Genomic DNA, 15,556 nt, shown 5'->3' with positions numbered 1-15,556 from the left:
TCTCTATAAAGGGCTAGACAGTGAATGTTTGAGGTGTTGCAGGACACACTGTCCCTGGCACCACTGTTCCACCAGTGCTGTGGAGGGACACTGCCAGGGACGGTGTGAGTGAATGGGAGTGACTGTGTCCCGTTCCACTTTTATTGACAAAAATTGCTTTTCAGAATAGGCAAATCCATGGAGACAGAAAGATTGCTGGGTGCAAGGGGCTGGGGGGAGGGAGGTCTGAGAAGTGACTTTTTTTTTTTTTAAAGACTGGATCTCATTCTACCTCCCAGGCTGGAGTGTAGTGGAGTGATAATGGCTTACTGCAGCCTTGACCTCCTGTGCCCAAGTGATCCTCCCACCTCAGCCTCCCAAGTAGCTGAGACCATAGGTGTGCACCACCACACCCAGCCAGTTTTATGTTTTTAGAGACAGGGTCTCCCTGTGTTGCGCAGGCTGTTCTCAGACTAGTGGGCTCAAGTGATCTCCCATCTTGGCCTCCCAAAGTGCTGGGATTACAGGCGTGAGCCATGGTGCCCGGCTGGGAGTGACTTCTTGGATACAGTATTCACTGGGGATCATGAAAAAGCTCAGGAAGTAGATAGTGGTGATGGTTGCACAATATTGGAGGTATCCTAAATGCCACTGAATTGTGCACTTTAAAACAGGGAAGTTGATACATTTTATGTTGTTTATTTTACCACCGCCACCACAACAAAAGATAAAACACAACAGGTGGTGAGCACCCACAAGCTATGGCTTGCTGACCCCTGGTCAAGGGCTCTGTCTACAGCCACAGACAGATCTCAGCAACATGTTGAGCACAAAAAGCAAATCGCAGAGGATGTGCGGCAGACATGCAGAGGGCGCTGACCGTGGTTGAGTAAAAAGCCAGTCACCCTCCCTCCCCGTCCCTGAATTGAGACCCATCCGGCCATAATAGGATTGAACTGTTGGCGATTCCTTTACAGAAATGACACAGCCAGGCTCGGTGGCTCATGCCTGTAATCCCAGCACTTTGGGAGGCCAAGGCAGGAGGATCCCTTGAGCCTGGGAATTCGAGGCTTCAGTGAGCCATAATTGCACCACTGCACTCCAGCCTGGTTGACAGTGTGAGATCCTGTCTCCAAAAAAAGAGGGGGATCAGATGTGGTGGCTCACGCCTGTAATCCCAGCACTTTGGGAGGCTGAGGTGGGCAGATCACGAGGTCAGGAGTTCTTCAAGACCAGCCTGACCAACATGGTGAAACCCCATCTCTACTAAAAATACAAAAACAAATTAGCCGGGCGTGGTGGCGGCGCCTAGAGTCAAGACGCTGAGGCAGGAGAACCGCTTGAACCTGGGAGGCGGAGCTTACAGTGAGCCGAGATCGAGCCACTGCACTCCAGCCTGGGTGACAGAGCAAGACTCCGCCTCAAAAACAAAACAAAAAAGAACTGCTTGAGGGCAGCAGTTTGCGACCAGCCTGATCAAAATCAGGAGACCCCCTACCTCCCTCATCTCTATAAAAAATAAAAGTAACGGCTGGGCGCGGTGGCTCAAGCCTGTAATCCCAGCACTTTGGGAGGCCGAGACGGGCAGATCACGAGGTCAGGAGATCGAGACCATCCTGGCTAACACGGTGAAACCCCGTCTCTACTAAAAATACAAAAAAAAAAAAAACTAGCCGGGCGTGGTGGCGCCTGTAGTCCCAGCTACTCCGGAGGCTGAGGCAGGAGAATGGCCTAAACCCGGGAGGCGGAGCTTGCAGTGAGCTGAGATCCGGCCACTGCACTCCAGTCTGGGCGACAGAGTGAGACTCCGTCTCAAAAAATAAAAATAAAAAATAAAAATAATAAAAATAACTAGCCGGGCGTAGTGGCATGTGTCTGTAGTTCTAGCTACTTGGGAGGCTAAAGTGGGAGGATGACTTAAACCCAGCAGATGGAGGCTGCAGTGAGCTGTGATTATGCCACTGCACTCCACCCTGGGTGGCAGAGTGAGGCCCTGACTGTTTAAAAAAAAAAACGTTTGGCCAGACACAGTGGCTCACGCTGTGATCCCAGCACTTCGGGAGGCTAAGGTTGGAGGATTGCTTGAGCCCAGGAGATTGAGACCAGCCTGGGCAAGATATTGAGACTCCATCTCTGTTTCTTCTTTGGAAAAAAAAAAGACTGGGTGCAGGGGCTCACACCTGTAATCCTGGCACTTTGGGAGACTGAGGCAGGTGGATCACCTGAGGTCAGGAGTTTGAGACCAGCCTGACCAACCTGATGAAACCCTGTTTCTGCTAGAAATGCAAAAATAAGCTGGACATGGTGGCAGGCGCCTGTAATCCTAGCTACTTGGGAAGCTGAGGCAGGAGAATCACTTAAACTCGGTAGGCAGAGGTTGCAGTGAGACCCTGTCTCCAAAAAAAAAAAAGAGAGTTTATAGCATGCAAAAGAATAAGTATCCTCAGAGGCTGTCAGTAGATACGATTTCAGCCTCAACAAGGGTACCTGTTTTGATCCAAAATCAACTTATATTTAATTTTAGGTCATTACTTGCCTTTTACGTCTATAATACAGTGCAGCAATTGGAGTACATGAAATTGACTGGTTGGGAAACAACAATTGGAGTACATGAAATTGACTGGTTGGGAAGCATGCTTTTCCCAGATTGCTTGCTGTAGGTGGTCGCATGTTTGCAAACGGGTGGAACACCTGGGTAGGAAAGGAGGTGTTGCACTAATGGCACAAGTCCTTCATTTAGTGGCTTTTTGCTTGGTTTATTCTCCTCATGAGAAAAGTGGTAATGGTGATAAAATGTATGAAGATGCTGGATTAAGATTATATTGGGGGGCGACACAACAGCTCATGCCTGTGATCCTAACACTTTGGGAGACCAAGGCGGGCAGATCACCTGAGGTCAGGAGTTCGAGACCAGCCTGCCCAATGTGTTGAAGCCCTGTCTCTTCTAAAAATACCAAAATTAGCTCAGCATGGTGATTTATGCCTGTAATCCCAGTTACTTGGGAGGCTGAGGCAGGAGGATCTCTTGAATCTTGGAGGCGGAAGTTGCAGTGAGATTGTGCCACTGCACTCCAGCCTGGGTGACAGAGTAAGACACTGGCTCCAAAAAAAAAAAAGTTATATTGGGAGTGACAGGAAAAGTTAGATGTAATTGAGCACTGGATTTGCTCAGTAAACTTCAGGTTTATATATATATGTTATGTATATAGGAAATATATGTATAGTGTATATATATAGGAGATTGTGTGTGTGTGTGTATGTGTGTGTGTATATATATATATGGTTTTTTGTTTTTAGAGTCTTGCTGTGTCGCCCAGGCTGGAGTACAGTGGTGTAATCTCGGCTCACTGCAACCTCCGACTCCTGGGTTCAGGCGATTCTCCTGCCTCAGCCTCCCAAGTAGCTGGGACTACAGGCGCCCACCACCACATCCGGCTACATTTTTTTTTTTTTTTTTTTTTTTTGTAATTTTAGTAGAGATGGAGTTTCACTATGTTGGCCAGGCTGGTCTTGAAGTCCTGAGCTCGTGATCCACCTGCCTTGGCCTCTTAAAGTTGCTGGGATTACAGGCGTGAGCCACTGCATCCAGCCATGGTTTTATGTTAAAAATAATAAAAGTAAGGTGACTTTCTGGTTGAGATGGGGAAAGGCCTGTGATCTCCATTTTCCCAGCGCTTAGCACTGACTCAGAGACCCTGAGTGGGACACGTGACTGCATGGAGCACAGTTGGGAAACAACTGGGCTAGTCTAGGCCTCCCACGTCTCAGAGGGGAGCAGCGGTGAAAGCTCTGGGCAAGTCACAGGGCCAAACCCCGGCCAGCCCAGTGTATAACCCTGGGTATTCCAGGTCTTGGGATGTGAGTCCTACTTCGTGCCTCTTCTCCTCCTAGGTGTGGACGTGGAGGCAGCCAAGCGGGCGGAGGAGGAATTGCTACTTCATGACACAAGGTGCTGGCTGAATGGGGGCGCCATGCCAGAGGCCCGGCACCCCCGCACAGGCGCCTCTGCCCTGCACGTGGCTGCTGCCAAGGGCTACATTGAGGTGATGAGGTGAGTCCGGCCGGTGTGTTCCATCTTGCTGTCTTATACCTTCCTGTGGATCCTGTCCTTTCCCTTTCTTTTTAAACGTATGTACCGAAGACTGTGTATTTCCCTGTAAATAACAGCCTTAGCTGTACCCACAAGTTTTGATGTGTGGTCTTTTTTTAATTGTCATTCCGTGTAAAATATTTCCCAATTTTTTATCTTTTATTATTTATTTATTTTTAGGCAGGGTCTTGCTGTATCGCCCAGGCTGGAGTGCAGTGGCGCAATCGTGGCTCACTGCAGCCTCAAACTCCCCAGGCTCAGGTGATCCTCCTACCTCAGCCTCCTGAATAGTGGGGACTCCAGGTGCGCACCACCATGCCCCGCTAGTTTTTGTAGAGACAGGGTTTCACCATGTTGCCCAGGCTTGTCTCAAACTCCTGGGCTCAAGTGATCTACCTACCTCAGCCTCCCAAAGTGCTGGGATTGCAGGTGTGAGCCACTGTGCTTGGCCTAATTTCAAAATATACAGGACTTCTCTAGTCATCATTTTGTTACCATTTTCCTGGCTTAATTGCACTGTGGTCAGAGAATGGGTTCTATATGATTCTAGCTTTTGAAATGTATTGTTTTGCCTTACATACCCCAGTATATGTAAGTTGGAAAAGAATGGAGTCGTCAAGTACAGTGTTCTCTGTAGGTTATTAGGTCAGCCTTGTAATCATGCTGTTTTATTTGTAGTGCTTCTTTATCTGTACTGACATTTCCCCCGCTGCTTATTCTGTCAGTTACTATGAGAGGTGCGTTTAAATTCTTGCTATGATTATGGACTTTGTTTCTTCTTATAGTTCTGTCAGTTACAATTTGTATATATTTTAAGACTGGATTATTTGGTACATATATAGTTTATTTTTGTTTTTGAGATGGAGTCTGGCTCTCTGTCACCTAGGCTGGAGTGCAGTGGTGTGATCATAGCTCACTGCAACCTCTGCCTCTTGGGTTCAAGCAGTTCTCTTGCCTCAGCCTCCCCAGTAGCTGTGACTATGAGAGTAAGCCACCACACTTGAAAATACTTTCGTATTTTCAGTAGAGATGGGGTTTCTCTATGTTGGCTAGGTTGGTCTTGAACTCCTGACCTCAGGTGATCTGCCTGCCTCAGCCTCCCAAAGTGCTGGGGTTACAGGCGTGAGCCACTGCACCCAACCAAGGTGCATGTAGAGTTTAAATTGTTTTGGTGCACATTCCCTTTCTGTCATCCTCACCTCAGTCTTGGGTCTTATTTTGTTCCTATTTGGCTGCCTTTCCCCTTTCTATTAAAGTTGTTGGTTCCAGTTCTCATCCTCAGGCTCCTCATTCTTTTTTCAGTTCCCTCTTCTCTCTTTCATGACCTTATACTTTATTATTTAGTATAAAAATGAAGTTAACATGAATTCCTCCCTCTCTCTGCTCACCTCTCCGTTGACAGTTTTTAGTCAGGTTTTCTCAGTGAGGTACATAAGATGATTCTAACAGCTCCAGACCTCTGTCCCTTCTGCTTAGCACCTGCTGCTGAAGTAGAGCTTCTGGACCTCCGTATCTGGCCCCAGTCCCAGCTCTGTTGCTGACTGGGCCCATCCCTGAGCTGATCCTTTCGACAAGGGGGACTGGAAACTGAATGGTTGGGCCTGGTGATGTGCCCAGGCCTGCAGGCCGTGTCCTTTTCCTCCCATGGCTTCCACCCCTGAATCCTGGAGGCAGCTGCATCTCCTCCACTGCACCTGCGTCCCAGCCAGCAGGAAGAGAGGGGCAAAGGAGCAAACACCCATTCCTTTCCAGAGAGCAGTCTGCAAGTGGCACGCACCACTTAATGCCAAGACCCTAGTCACATGACCACTCCTCACTGCAAGGGACAGTTGGAGATTTGTCTTCAGCTGGGTGGCCTGTGTCCGGCCGGGGGGCCTGTGTGGGTACTGTTAGTAAAGGGAGAGATAGAGTCCATATTCGTGGGCAACCTCATTCATTCTCTGCCATAGAACTGAAGCCCTTTGGACTTAGAAATATTCACTGACTGTAATTTCATTACTGCTCCTTTGTAAGGGTACATGTTTACACTCAGATCTATTGACTGCATTTTTAATTTTATTTATTTATTTATTTTGAGACGGAGTCTCACTCTGTCACCCAGGCTGGAGTGCAGTGGCACGATCTCCACTCACTGCAGTCTCCATCTCCCGGGTTCACGCCATTCTCCTGCCTCAGCCTCCCGAGTAGCTGGGACTACAGGTGCCCGCCACCACACCCGGCTAATTTTTTTGTATTTTTAGTAGAGACGGGGTTTCACCATGTTAGCCAGGATGGTCTCGATCTCCTGACCTTGTGATCCGCCCGTCTCGGCCTCCCAAAGTGCTGGGATTACAGGCATGAGCCACTGCGCCCAGCCTGACTGCATTTTAAAAAGAATGTAACCAGTATTCGCATCAAAGATCTGTTGCAGGCTGGGCGTGGTGGCTCACGCCTATAATCCCAGCACTTTGGGAGGTTGATACATGCGGATCATGAGGTCAGGAGTTCAAGACCAGCCTGGCTAACACAGTGAAACCCTGTCTCTATTAAAAATACAAAAAATTGGCCGGGCGCGGTGGCTCAAGCCTGTAATCCCAGCACTTTGGGAGGCCGAGGCGGGCAGATCACGAGGTCAGGAGATCGAGACCATCTTGGCTAACACGGTGAAACCCCGTCTCTACTAAAAAATAGAAAAAAACCAGCCGGGAGAAGTGGTGGGCACCTGTAGTCCCAGCTACTCGGGAGGCTGAGAGAGGAGAATGGCGTGAACCCGGGAGGCGGAGCTTGCAGTGAGCCGAGATCCGGCCACTGCACTCCAGCCTGGGCGACAGAGCGAGACTCCATCTCAAAAAAAAGAACAAAAAAAACAAAAAAACCAAAAAAATTATCTGGGCATGGTGGCGGGCGCCTGTAGTCCCAGCTACTTGGAAGGCTGAGGCAGGGGAATGGCATGAACCCAGGAGGCAGAGGTTGCAGTGAGTGGAGATCGTGCCACTGCACTCCAGCCTGGGCGACAGTGTGAGACTCTATTTCAAAACAAAACAAAACAAAAACACTTGTTGCAGAGTAGAGGTATATGTTTATTTGATGATACTGATTCGATGCTTATTTTCTGAGCCCCTGCTGTGTGCCAGGCAGTCTGTTAGTTGCCAAGGAACTGGGTAAACGAGAGAGATCTGGGCCTGTGTGCGGCTCGTACCTCGTGGGGAGACAGACATTGTGGACTGATCGCTCTTTGCTGCAGCGCTGTCCCGTGCATCACAGGATGTGGGGCAGCCTCTCTGGCCTCTACCTATGGGACGTCGGGAGCATCCCTGGTTGTGAGACCTAAAAATGTCTCTGGACTTGGCCAAATGTCCCCAGGGGGGCGCATTGTCCCAGATGTCCCCTGGGGGGCGCATTGTCCCAGTTGAGAACCGCTGGCTTAAGATGCAAATAGGGTGATGGGAGAAGACAAGTGTGATGAGGAGGGGCTTCGGGGTCAGGAGACATGGGGGTGAAGGGGTGGTGACTGCCAAAAAGGGGCTTGGCGTGAGACGCTGCAGGGCACAGAACACTCTCCAACGGAGAGCAGCAAGTGCAGAGGCCTGTGGGGTGGGCGCTTCCGACGGAGAGCAGCAAGTGCCGAGGCCTGTGGGGTGGGCGCTTCCGACGGAGAGCAGCAAGTGCCGAGGCCTGTGGGGTGGGCGCTTCCGACGGAGAGCAGCAAGTGCAGAGGCCTGTGGCGGGTGGACGCTTCCGACGGAGAGCAGCAAGTGCCGAGGCCTGTGGGGTGGGCGCTTGGGGAAATAGCGGGGGCCGCACAGCTGGGGCTGGGTGAGCTCTGGGCAAAGCGTGGGAAAGGTGAGGGGCGAGGTGAGTGGGGCCAGATAGAGGGACTTGTGCTTATAAGGCTTCTTCGTAGAATATCCCAGGCTGTCCATCTGTTCCCACTTTGCGAAGCTCTTTCTCATTGACACAGAAACTCATTCCAGTTCTCCAAAAATAGACACGTCCTACCCTAAGCTGAGCTTGGAGAGTGCCCTTGGACTTGGAACCCTGCCTTTGCCCTCAAATTGAATGGTTTAAAGTGGTTATTGTTTTCTCGCAGAAAATTGTCTTGAGTGAGGGTTTCTCAGCCTGGGCGCTAGCCACATTTTGGGGCAGATCCTTCTCCTTGTGGGGCAGCTGCTGAGCGCTGCTGGGTGTGGAGCCGCCTCCCTGGCCTCTACCCAGCCGATGCCACTAGCCCCTGCGCCAGGTTATGACAACAAAGATGCCCTGGTTGGGAGTCACTGCTTTAAGCCAGCCCAGGTCCTAGAACACTACTGCCCTGAGACAGCCCTTTGGGGTCCAATCCTTCTGACAGGCGTGAGGGCTGGCACAGGGTCCTGCACCTGCATCCTCCGGGGCTGCCTCCTTATACCCCACTGCCGTCACCTTGGAATCCCACAGCCAGGGTGACCCCCTGCCGGCACCAGGAGCAGGTTCCAGAGGCCACCTGCAGGGCCAGGGTTTAACATGTAGTTGCTGGTCCAAGGGGAGGGACAAGGCCTGGTGCAAAGGGGCCTCTTGTGGCCGGGGACGCTGGGCAGTGGCTCTTTACCAGCCTGTCCGGGGCATTTTAGTCTCGTGGCCTGGGACCTCAGTTACCGCACCACTGGCCGAAATCAGCCCCCGGCCCAGGGCCTCGCCTTGGCCTCTGACCCTGAGACTCCCTGGCCCCCAGGTTGCTCCTTCAGGCTGGCTACGACCCGGAGCTCCGGGACGGGGACGGCTGGACCCCCCTGCACGCGGCGGCGCACTGGGGCGTGGAGGACGCCTGCCGCCTGCTGGCCGAGCACGGCGGGGGCATGGACTCGCTGACCCACGCGGTGAGGGCCAGTGCCCAGGCTGGTGGGGGGCAGGGCGTGGGGAGGACCCAGCGCCTCCTTCATTGTCTGCTCCTGCTCCTCCCCCGACCCAGGGGCAGCGGCCCTGTGACCTGGCTGATGAGGAAGTGCTGAGCCTGTTGGAGGAACTGGCCCGGAAACAGGAAGACGTGAGTGTTAGGGCTGAGGGGCTTGTCCCAGACTCCCCATGTCCCCTCAACTCCTTAGAGGAGGGTGCAGAGGGGGTACCCCACCCCGACTTCTGACACCCACCACCCCAGCGACCTGCTCTTTCCCACTTGGTGACCCAGCTCCAGCCCCAGCCTCAGGAGAGACCCCCAGCCGGGGCAGGATAGAGATGGGGCTGCAGAGCTTCCTACCTGCCTGGTGGGGAGGCAGCAGAAGGATCTGGACAGGGTTGTCTGACACTCAGACAAAATAACAAACCAGCTCAGCGCACCTCATCACCTCAGGGTGGCCCTTGGCAGCAGCCATGTGCAGGACTGTCCTAGACTTAGGCTGGGTTGGTCACCCGCAAGGTGTCCCCCAGCCATCCCCAGGGCAGCCTTGCTGGGAAAACTTAGAGTGAAGGAGTGAAGGGCGTGAGCCCTGGCCAGACTGCCTGGGTTGGAATCCTGGCTCTGCCATGGATCTGCCGTGAGTCCCACCCAGCCACTTTCCTCTCCAGGCCTCAGTTTCCTCATCTGTCAAATGGGAATGGTATGGTGCGCATCTGTATGAGGGGTCGTGCGTGACGTGGATTGTGCTGTCAGGAGCTCAGGAGTACGTGCCACGGGAAGCACTAGAGCCACGCCAGCGTTCAGTGAGCTCTGTGGGGTGACAGGAAGCTCCCGAGGCCAGGCCTAGGGCTCCTGGTGCGTGGGCAGCAGAGTGGAGACAGCTTCCTCTTTTGAAAGGTTGGCAGGAGCAAGGTGGAGGCTGACGGATGTAGGAGAAGAAGGTCTCACACAGTCTGGGGGGAAGTGTGGGTGCCCTGAGGTGCCCAGGAAGGGGAGTGTAAGGCAGGGCAAACCCGGGAGGACCATGAGTGCCAGGCGAGGAGCAGGGTGACTTTTGCCCTGAGGGTGATACGGCCAAGGGGGGTTTAATGGGTGGGGCAGGATCAGCTTAGGTGGCCCAGATATGAGGGGAGCCCAGCCTGGGAGCATCTGGGGACAGTTTCTAGAAGACGTGAGTACTACAGCACTAAGAGTTTGCTAGAAGGGCAGGAATGAAGGGCCCTCCCAGTATTCCTGGGCACCACATGCAGAGGCCCGAAGGTGTGAAGACAATGGTGAACTGTGTGGGGAAGGTGTGAAGACAGTGGTGAACTGTGTGGGGAAGGTGTGAAGACGGTGGTGAACTGTGTGGGGAAGGTATGAAGACAGTGGTGAACTGTGTGGGGGTGTGAAGACGGTGGTGAACTGTGTGGGGAAGGTATGAAGACAGTGGTGAACTGTGTGGGGGTGTGAAGACGGTGGTGAACTGTGTGGGGAAGGTGTGAAGACTGGCGAACTGTGTGGGGGTGTGAAGACAGTGGTGAACTGTGTGGGGAAGGTGTGAAGAGGGTGGTGAACTCTGGGGGTGTGAAGACGGTGGTGAACTGTAGGGAAGGTGTGAAGACGGTGGTGAACTGTGGGGAAGGTGTGAAGACGGGTGAACTGTGGGGAAGGTGTGAAGATGGCGGTGAACTGTGTGGGGAAGGTGTGAAGACAGCGGTGAACTGTGTGGGGAAGGTGTGAAGACAGTGGTGAACTGTGGGGAAGATGTGAAGACAGTGGTGAACTGTGTGGGGAAGGTGTGAAGATGGGTGAACTGTGTGGGGAAGGTGTGAAGACAGTGGTGAACTGTGTGGGGAAGGTGTGAAGACGGCGGCGAACTGTGTGGGGAAGGTGTGAAGACGGCGGTGAACTGTGTGGGGAAGGTGTGAAGACAGTAGTGAACTGTGTGGGGAAGGTGTGAAGACGGTGGTGAACTGTGTGGGGGTGTGAAGACGGTGGTGAACTGTGTGGGGAAGGTGTGAAGACGGTGGTGAACTGTGTGGGGAAGGTGTGAAGACAGTGGTGAACTGTGGGGAAGGTGTGAAGACGGTGGTGAACTGTGTGGGGAAGGTGTGAAGACGGTGGTAAACTGTGTGGGGAAGGTGTGAAGACAGTGGCGAACTGTGTGGGGAAGGTGTGAAGACGGTGTTGAACTGTGTGGGGCAGGTGTGAAGACGGTGGTGAACTGTGTGGGGAAGGAGGAGGCGAGTGCCAGCGGCAGAAGCCGGGGCAGCTGAGGGCCCACCAGTGCCCTGGGTGTGCTGAGGGGTTGGGATGAGGTCTGAGCAGGTCGCCCCTGGGAGCTAGAAGGACCCCTCTGGGGATGAGACTGGAGGCTTCTCATGGGTGGGGGCCGTGAGGACAAGACGGCAGTGCCTGCACGTGGCAGCCGCAGGCACCTGCTGGACACAGGGCGCCTCCTCTCTCTGAGGTGTGCCGCCATCTGTAGGAGAACCAGCAAGCGCTTCCACGAGCCCTCGGTGCCCGCCTGGGCACTGAGCTCCTGACAGCTGTTCATGGTGGTATTGCTGTGGGGGACGTGTGCTCCACCCCTCGCCTGCAGCCTCCTTCCCTCCTTGCAGCTTCGGAACCAAAAAGAAGCTTCCCAGAGCCGGGGCCAGGAGCCCCAAGCGCCCTGTAGCAGCAGACACAGAAGGTATAGGGAGGGAGGAGTCTGGGGCTGGCGGGTGGCTGGAGGCCCCGGGCTTGCACCCCAGCACCCTCTCCTTCCCCAACAGGAGCTCTGTGTGTCGTCTGAGCAGTCGAGAGAAGATTTCCCTCCAGGACTTGTCCAAGGAGCGCCGGCCTGGTGGGGCTGGGGGGCCCCCCATCCAGGACGAGGATGAGGGGGAAGAAGGTCCCGCCGGTGAGGAGCCTGAATCCGGACTCCTGGGTCCGAGGGAGGAGGGGTCGGGTTCTCTGAATCTAGAGGCAGCTGGCATCTTCTGTGACCTACCCGGTGTTCCCACATCACAGAGCCACGCCCTGCAGAGCCCGGAACCCTCAATGGCGTCTCCTCCCCACCGCACCCGAGTCCTAAGAGCCCCGTGGTGAGTGGATGCCCTGAGAGGTCCTGTGAGGCCGGGAGGGCCGGGAGGTGGGAGTCCATAAAGCCTGTGAACCTCTCTGGCAGGGGCAGGTAGGGTGAAGACTATAGTTCCCAGAGTCCTCCTGGACAACCGGCTTCCTTTGTAGGTTGCGCTTGCCCCAGGGGCTGATGGGAATTGTAGTTTGGTGCAGTCCTTTGGGGGCTAACCCTTGAGGTCTGAGAAGAGGGATCCTTTCTCCCTGAGACCTCCTTCTTCTCCCAGCCGCCTGAAGAGGCCCCCTTCTCCAGGCGCTTTGGCCTCCTGAAGACAGGGAGTTCTGGTGCCCTGGGTCCCCCGGAAAGGCGGATGGCAGAGGGAGCCCCGGGGGCTGGGCTGCAGCGCTCGGCTTCCTCCTCCTGGCTGGAAGGGACCTCCACCCAGGTGAGTGAGGGTTGGGCGGGGTCCGGGCCCAGGCCCCTGCCCAGTTGGGGGAACTGCCCCTTCCTCCTCCTCTCCACACAGGCCAGGGAGCTCCGTCTTGCCAGAATTACCCCGACCCCCTCCCGGAAGCTGCCGGAGCCCTCTGTCCTGTGAGTCCCCAAGGCCTGGGCCCCTCGGGGGTAGGCGGCAGATGTGGGTTCCAAGCCTGTCCGTATGATCCTGAGTGAGCCCGTGTACCCCCCGGGTCTGATTCCTGCTCCCACCCCAGAGCCTGTGCTGTGTTCCTCCTGGCGGCTGGCTCCCTCCCTCAAGCCCGTGTTGCAACGTCACCTTCTCCCCATCATCCCCCACCCCGAGGCGCACGGACCACCTGCTGCCACCTCTGCGCCGTCGGCACACGCCCCTCCCGCTCCGCTCCCAGTTCTCGCGCTGCTGCTTCTGTCCAGCGTGCTTTACCCTTCTGACCGGCTGGGTAGAGTGCTGGTCTTTTCATGGCTGTTGTCAGTTTTGTGTATTTCTGCTCAGCTCTGACTCTGGTGGCCCAGATAATTTGTTTCTTTTGTTCACGGCTGCATCTCCAGTGCCGGCACACAATGCACCTGGGTAATGTTTGTTGAATGAATGAATTGATGCAGGTCTGAGGTCACCAAGCCTCCTCCTTGCTTGGAGAACTCCTCGCCTCCCTCCAGGATTCCGGAGTCTGAATCTCCAGCGAAGCCAAACGCCCCCACAGCCTCCACAGCACCCCCAGCGGACTCCCGGGACCGACGGAGGTGCAGAGGCCAGGGCAGGAAGCTGCCGCCCCAGCCAGCAGAGACTATGTCAAGCCGGAGTCCCGGGGCTCTGGGTGGGCTCCTGAGGGAGGGCTGGCCCCGGGTCTGCTGGGAGTTGGAGTCGCCTCCCACAGAACTTGCCTCCCGCGGAGGGTGCCCGCCACGGAATGGGACAGGGTCCCCAGTGCCCCTCCCTGAGGTTGGGACCCTTCCCTCAGGTCCTACCAGATGCCTGTGCGGGATGAGGAGTCGGAATCCCAGAGAAAAGCTCGCTCCCGTCTCATGCGCCAGTCTCGGAGGTCCACGCAGGTGTGGGGTGGGCTGGGGTCTGGACTCCTGGGTCTGAGGGAGGAGGGCCTGGGGGTCTGGATTCCTGGGTCTGAGGGAGGAGGGGCTGGGGGTCTGGATTCCTGGGTCTGAGGGAGGAGGGGCTGGGGGTCTGGACTCCTGGGTCTGAGGGAGGAGGGGCTGGGGGTCTGGACTCCTGGGTCTGAGGGAGGAGGGGACTGGGGGGTCTGGACTCCCGGGTCTGAGGGAGGAGGGGACTGGGGGGTCTGGACTCCCGGGTCTGAGGGAGGAGGGGCTGGGGGTCTGGACTCCCGGGTCTGAGGGAGGAGGGGCTGGGGGTCTGGACTCCCGGGTCTGAGGGAGGAGGGGACTGGGGGGTCTGGACTCCCGGGTCTGAGGGAGGAGGGGCTGGGGGTCTGGACTCCCGGGTCTGAGGGAGGAGGGCCTGGGGTCTGGACTCCCGGGTCTGAGGGAGGAGGGACTGGGGTCTGGACTCCCGGGTCTGAGGGAGGAGGGACTGGGGTCTGGACTTCCGGGTCTGAGGGAGGAGGGGACTGGGGGGTCTGGACTCCCGGGTCTGAGGGAGGAGGGGACTGGGGGGTCTGGACTCCCGGGTCTGAGGGAGGAGGGGCTGGGGGCCTGGACTCCTGGGTCTGAGGGAGGAGGGGCTGGGACCTGGGCTCCTGGGTCTGAGGGAGGAGGGGCTGGGACCTGGACTCCCGGGTCTGAGGGAGGAGGGGCTGGGGGTCTGGACTCCCGGGTCTGAGGGAGGAGGGGCTGGGGGTCTGGACTCCCGGGTCTGAGGGAGGAGGGGCTGGGGGTCTGGACTCCGGGGTCTGAGGGAGGAGGGTCTGGGGGCCTGGACTCCTGGGTCTGAGGGAGGAGGGACTGGAGTCTGGACTCCTGGGTCTGAGGGAGGAGGAGCTGGGCCCTGACCCCAGCCTCCCCTGACTGTCCCCTTTCCCTGCCAGGGTGTGACTCTGACAGACCTGAAGGAGGCAGAGAAGTCTGCAGGGAAGGCCCCAGAGTCAGAGAAGCTGGCGCAGAGCCTGGTGAGAGGGGTCAGCGAGGGCGCGTGGGGTGGTGCGGGATGTCCTGGTCCCCTGACTCACCAACCCCTCCCGACAGGACCCTTCCCGGAGGCCCCGCGTCCCTGGAGTGGAGAACTCCGACAGCCCGGCCCAGAGAGGTGAGGTCTGCTCTCTGGGGGAGGTCAATCCCCGGGAATCATCGTCTCTCCGAGTCTTCCTGCTTTCCTGGGGGCTTGACCCGGGGACCCGGGCCCCCAGAGGCGTCTCTGGAGGTGCCTGGACTGATTCCTGCCCCTCCCCCAGCAGAGGCGCCTGACGGGCAGGGTCCAGGACCGCAGGCGGCCAGGGAGCCCCGCAAGGTCGGAAAGGAGTGGAGGGGGCCTGCGGAGGTGAGGGGGGCTCAGGTGGGGCCGGGCTGGTGCAGAGGGTGGGCCGGAGGGCGGGCAAAGCCCCTCCCATACCCACTAAAGCCCCTCCCGTGCCCATTGAACCCCCCTCTACCTGCCCACAGGGGGAGGAGGCGGAGCCGGCTGACCGCAGCCCGGAGTCCAGGTAGGGGCGGGGTGGGAGAGGTGGGGCCTGCGTGCGGCCCGGGCCGGCCCCTGACGCGCGTTCCGCCCCCGCCCCAGCACCCTGGAGGGCGGCCCCTCGGCCCGCAGGCAGCGGTCACAGCGGGACCTCCACCCAGAACCTGAGCCAGAGTCGGAGGAGCAGGACGGAGGCTTTAGGAAGGTGTGATCCCACCCCTCCTTTGGGGCTCCGCCTGCCGGGTGCCCACCTCCTGGCTTCCCTGCCCCCAGCGTCGCCCCTGCCCTCCACCTGACCCTCCTCCCCCTGACCCTCCTCCACCCGACCCCCAGCTGTATGCAGAGCTGCGCAGGGAGAACGAGCGGCTTCGCGAGGCTCTGACCGAGACCACGCTGCGGCTGGCGCAGCTCAAGGTGGAGCTGGAGCGGGCCACGCAGGTAAAGGCGCCGAGGCCAGGGTCACCAGAACTGGCAGGGCCGCCTGGGTGGGGCTCAGACTGTGGGAGCCTGGCCTGGAGGGGCGGATGG

At 56.9% G+C, this 15,556-nt stretch overlaps 1 protein-coding gene across 6 annotated transcripts in view; it reads left to right on the top strand.

Annotated features, from left to right (window-relative positions):
- The window catches only part of PPP1R12C (protein phosphatase 1 regulatory subunit 12C), a 28,494-nt gene that overhangs the window by 11,726 nt on the left and 1,212 nt on the right, over nucleotides 1–15,556 (top strand). For 2 of the 6 annotated variants that reach the window (XM_015441553.4, XM_074024794.1), the window contains 16 exons: nucleotides 3,871–4,030; nucleotides 8,757–8,901; nucleotides 8,994–9,068; nucleotides 11,522–11,595; nucleotides 11,678–11,805; nucleotides 11,916–11,989; nucleotides 12,251–12,409; nucleotides 12,491–12,558; nucleotides 13,045–13,182; nucleotides 13,401–13,491; nucleotides 14,442–14,522; nucleotides 14,599–14,659; nucleotides 14,808–14,890; nucleotides 15,013–15,053; nucleotides 15,131–15,233; nucleotides 15,362–15,466. In XM_015441553.4, the coding sequence (XP_015297039.2) occupies nucleotides 3,871–4,030; nucleotides 8,757–8,901; nucleotides 8,994–9,068; nucleotides 11,522–11,595; nucleotides 11,678–11,805; nucleotides 11,916–11,989; nucleotides 12,251–12,409; nucleotides 12,491–12,558; nucleotides 13,045–13,182; nucleotides 13,401–13,491; nucleotides 14,442–14,522; nucleotides 14,599–14,659; nucleotides 14,808–14,890; nucleotides 15,013–15,053; nucleotides 15,131–15,233; nucleotides 15,362–15,466 (1,586 nt within the window). Of the gene's footprint in view, nucleotides 1–3,870; nucleotides 4,031–8,756; nucleotides 8,902–8,993; nucleotides 9,069–11,521; nucleotides 11,596–11,677; nucleotides 11,806–11,915; nucleotides 11,990–12,250; nucleotides 12,410–12,490; nucleotides 12,559–13,044; nucleotides 13,183–13,400; nucleotides 13,492–14,441; nucleotides 14,523–14,598; nucleotides 14,660–14,804; nucleotides 14,891–15,012; nucleotides 15,054–15,130; nucleotides 15,234–15,361; nucleotides 15,467–15,556 lie in introns of all 6 variants that reach the window. The other 4 variants (XM_015441551.4, XM_074024793.1, XM_015441556.4 and 1 more) reach the window with 3 other exon arrangements.

The sequence above is a fragment of the Macaca fascicularis genome, chromosome 19 (assembly GCF_037993035.2).
Source record: "Macaca fascicularis isolate 582-1 chromosome 19, T2T-MFA8v1.1".
NCBI lineage: Eukaryota > Metazoa > Chordata > Mammalia > Primates > Cercopithecidae > Macaca > Macaca fascicularis.
The sequence above is the reverse complement of the archived record's forward strand: the minus strand, read 5'-3'. Positions and strand labels throughout refer to the sequence as shown.